General features: G+C 36.8%; 1 protein-coding gene across 1 annotated transcript; it reads left to right on the top strand.

Moving 5' to 3' along the window:
* Positions 1-577: 577 nt before the first annotated feature.
* Positions 578-3,424, top strand: LOC125835432 (pentatricopeptide repeat-containing protein At3g60050-like). The gene is made up of 2 exons (XM_049514559.1): positions 578-959; positions 2,072-3,424. Exons 1-2 carry the CDS (start codon positions 578-580, stop codon positions 3,301-3,303), a joined length of 1,614 nt encoding a protein of 537 aa, XP_049370516.1. The 3' UTR covers positions 3,304-3,424.
* The last annotated feature ends 470 nt before the right edge of the window (positions 3,425-3,894 follow it).

Genomic DNA, 3,894 nt, shown 5'->3' with positions numbered 1-3,894 from the left:
CTTTAAGGATTATTAGTACTGCCATGTTTAGCTAAAGGTTGAAACTTTAGGGGTCGTTTGGTTTGAAAATGAGTTATGATGGGATAAGTTATGTTGGGATAAGTTATGTTGGGATTAGTTATGATGGGATAAGTTGTGTTGGGATTATTTTTTATTGAGTGTTTGGTTTGTTGTATTCAAAATAATAAATTTTAAGAACAATTTATTTGTTTACAAAAATGCCCTTCATTAATGTAAAAAGTGATATAACAAAAGGGTTGAAAGAGACATTTTTGTCATTTACCTATTTTATCCCGGGATAAGTTATCCCGGGATTACTATACCACCCAAGGAGAGGGATAACTTATCCCGGTACTAATTATTAATCCCGGGATAAGTTATCCCGAACTTGCCAACCAAACAACAAAATAAGCGGTACTATAATTTAATCCCGGGACTATTTGTTACTATACCTCACACCAAACGAGCCCTAAGGATTATTAGTGCTGCCATGTATAGCTAAAGGTAGTAAAGTAATCTTATGTGATTCATAAAATTAGGCATTTTCAGCACCTTTTCCTATTCCTCTGTTTCTACAATGCTCTCTCGTTTTATCTCCAAATCCTTACATCTCCGACTGTTCACCCTACTTTCCCCCAACACCCATGTCTTAAACCCTAAACCCATTTCCCCTAAACCCTCATTTCCACATTTCTTACCCAACAACTCCTGTTTCTTTTCCACAGGTAACAACAATGGCAAAGATTCGGACCATGAGGGAATAGAAAGCCAAGTTCTTGATGATGGGTCTTGGGCAAAAGAACTAGGGTATAAACCTTGGAGTTTTGATGTGGAGGGGGAAGAAGAACGACTGTTTGATGTTGGAGAAGAGGTTAGGGTAGGAGCTGAAATGAAGGGGTTTAAAGTTGAGAAAAAGTTTCTTCAATTGGAAGAGAAAGCTCTTAATGAGGTTCTTAAAGGTAGTTTTTTTTTTAAAAAGATTATTTCAGATTGTTTTACCCTAAAAGGTGCAATTTTTTACTTCCTATTTTTCATCTTAGAACACTGTAAAAGATTTGTGCTTTATGGTTTGGTTGTAAAGTCTTGTATGTTTACTCCCATTTGTTTCATAAAAGGTGCACTATTCGTTGAGTGTTGAGTGGTGAGTGGTGACTGGCCTAAATTGTCATGCTCCAAACTTGATAGGTCAGCAGCCTACTTAGGTAAACATGTTATTTTATGTTTCCTGTTTAGCTTAACCAAGAACATTTCTTTCCCCAAGTTAAAGACATTAATAAACATGGTTAATCGTGAAGATAAGTTCAATATCATTCTGCATTATTCTGACGTTCATACTTGAAACAGTACATATTATGACAAAGTTTAGCTAAAAAGAGATTAGATTCCAGAGAGTGTAAATGCTATTTGCTCAAACCTTATGGTCTAAGTTAAAATAATACATTCTGCAGTTCTTGTGTAGCCACCCGTGTTTAGGGAGAATTCACCCATTGTGGCCACCTAAGCTTTCTCCTAGCAGCAGTAGAGTGAAGGAGATAAATTTTTTTTGAGTAAAAAGTTGCAATGTTGAACTCACAATGCTTGACATGACTCAATTCCCAGTCTTTTCTGCATCAGCCAGGCAATAGCTAAAATGGTAAACACTTTTCTTTACCTCACTCGTTCAAGTTGGTATTCTCCAGTCACGTCATTTCACGCTACTCCTTCAGACATGTCCAATTCAGCTTAGTACACGATGTTGTTAGTTTCAGAACCACCTAAAGGTCTTTCTTTGGCCAATTTTCCTTTTGGATCTCGTTCAAAATAGAATATTGATTCATCCATTATTCAAAAGAGCCTTCCTTTAATAATGTCTAGTGTGATATTTCCAAACAGATTGATTCCCAATTTGTAGCCTGTAGGAAAGAATCTTTCATAGTGCATACATGTATGCAGTATTGGAGACCAAGGTGCTTAGTTTCTTGTTATATTTTATTTTGTTTGGGCCATCGTTGTGGAGCCCTTGCTCTAGGTGTTTGTGTTCAACCTCCAACTATGTTTTCTTGTGACACTGAAAAGTTTGAGAATGTGGCAGGTTCTTGTATGGATGAATTGACAATAAAAAAGAGTACAAAGCCCTCAGTAAGTGTGTATTCAGAAGAAGTTTTGGAAATAATTGAGATAATCAAGGGTGGTGGGGAGGATTTGAGGCAACAGTTAATTTTGGTGGCTTCAAAACTATCATTAAAGTGCGTCGTAGAGATTTTTGACCTTTTGAATGAACAAAGAATATCTGGATTGAAGTTCTTTAATTGGCTTCGGGACTCACATCCTGAGTTTCACTGCAGTGCTTATGTCAATAGTCTGATTATTTGTAATTGTGGATGGTTAGATGACTATAAAACAATGTTCTATTTGTTGGAGGAGTTTAAGGCTGAAAAAACTTGTTTAACCGACAAGGCTTTTGGGTTCTTAACTGTATTTGGATCTTGTAAGGATTCATTGATGAATTCAACAAAGAAAGTGGTTGATATGCTAAATGAGGTTGGAGGATCCTGCTGTGGTTCTGGTGTTTGCGGATTAATCGAGATGTTTTGCTGTTTGGACTTGTTTGAAATGGCAACATTTGTAATAGAGATCACTGAAAGAACAGCTTCTCTCTACAATATTTTGATCCGTAAAAGGTGTCAGGCAGGCCAAATTGAAAAAGCACGAGCAATTATCAAAGAGATGTCTGAATTTGGTTGTTCTCCTAATACCAAGTCATATAACTACCTGCTTGGCTCATTGTGTAAGAATGATAAGCTGGAATATGTGCGTATTGTGCTTGAAGAAATGAGAAATAAGGGTCTCAATCCAGATGCAATTACTTTTGAAACTTTAGTATATCATTCATCTAGTCGTGGTCAGGTTGAGTTTTCCTCTGAATTTATGAATTTGATGGTAAATGTGAATGTGGAACCACGTTCTACTACTCATGCTGCATTTCTTAAAGTTTTGCTTGAAGCAGGAGAGCGTGAGAAAGCATATAAGTATGTGATTGACATGAGTGCCAAGTATAACCACTGTGGAAATACACTATACAGCTTGCTTGTGAGGCTTAATCAGAAGAAAGGAGACATTATGGCTGCTCAAAACATTCTCAATGAAATGATTGACAAGGGTCTCAAGCCAGACTTTGGAATTTTCATCAAAATTGTAAAGCAGCTAAGGAAGACTAGAAGGAAAAGTTTAGCTCGAGATCTTAGGATGAAATACTCGGTTTTCTATTGTAGTACAAAAGCTAACAATTCTTTATCCAATTCGTTTGTCCCATGCCGAGGTTAAATGCATCTCTCTAGCTGGTTCGTCTGCGGAAGAAAGATTAGGAGTGTGCATAATTTGATTTTAACCGAAAAGGTGACCGAAGAATATTTTAGTTGTAAGTTCCTGTTTCACTCTTTGCTCTGCATACAATACCTCTCTTAGTTTTTTTTGAAATAGGTAACTTACAATACCTCTCTTAGTTTTCAACTTCAATCCTATATCAGCTTTCCTGTTTGTCTTCACGGTGTCACCTTCAACCTCCATGGCCTCTGCCGTTGACATTGTCTCGCTTCTCCTCAGCCTCCACCAACATTACCTATGTTACATCTCCCAAGTTTTGATTTTCTCTTTATTGTCAACTTCAGCTCCATGGATTTTTGGCTAATTGTCAGTTTTTAGTATCTATATTGTGCAATTTTGTTGCTCTAAGTATTTTTCTTCACCTTCTTGCCTCTGTAGTTTCCACTTACCATCCTCTCATTTGTTGAATGTATATATGCATTGATATACATTTAAGGCCAAGAAACCTAATTAATCACATAGGGATACAGAGGAAATAAGAACGCAACATGTCTAGCAATACTGCTGGTCAGGTTGTTTTTTTGCAAAGGT

Source organism: Solanum verrucosum, unplaced genomic scaffold, assembly GCF_900185275.1.
Source record: "Solanum verrucosum unplaced genomic scaffold, falcon-dt-bn FXZP01000040.1, whole genome shotgun sequence".
NCBI classification, from domain to species: Eukaryota; Viridiplantae; Streptophyta; class Magnoliopsida; order Solanales; family Solanaceae; genus Solanum; species Solanum verrucosum.
The sequence above is the reverse complement of the archived record's forward strand: the minus strand, read 5'-3'. Positions and strand labels throughout refer to the sequence as shown.

Bases quoted from the DNA above. Each gene is read 5' to 3' on its own strand.
- LOC125835432 (XM_049514559.1), top strand. From the start codon at position 578: ATGCTCTCTCGTTTTATCTCCAAATCCTTACATCTCCGACTGTTCACC. The intron at 960-2,071 runs GTAGTTTTTTTT...AGAATGTGGCAG, and splicing joins TCTTAATGAGGTTCTTAAAG to GTTCTTGTATGGATGAATTG.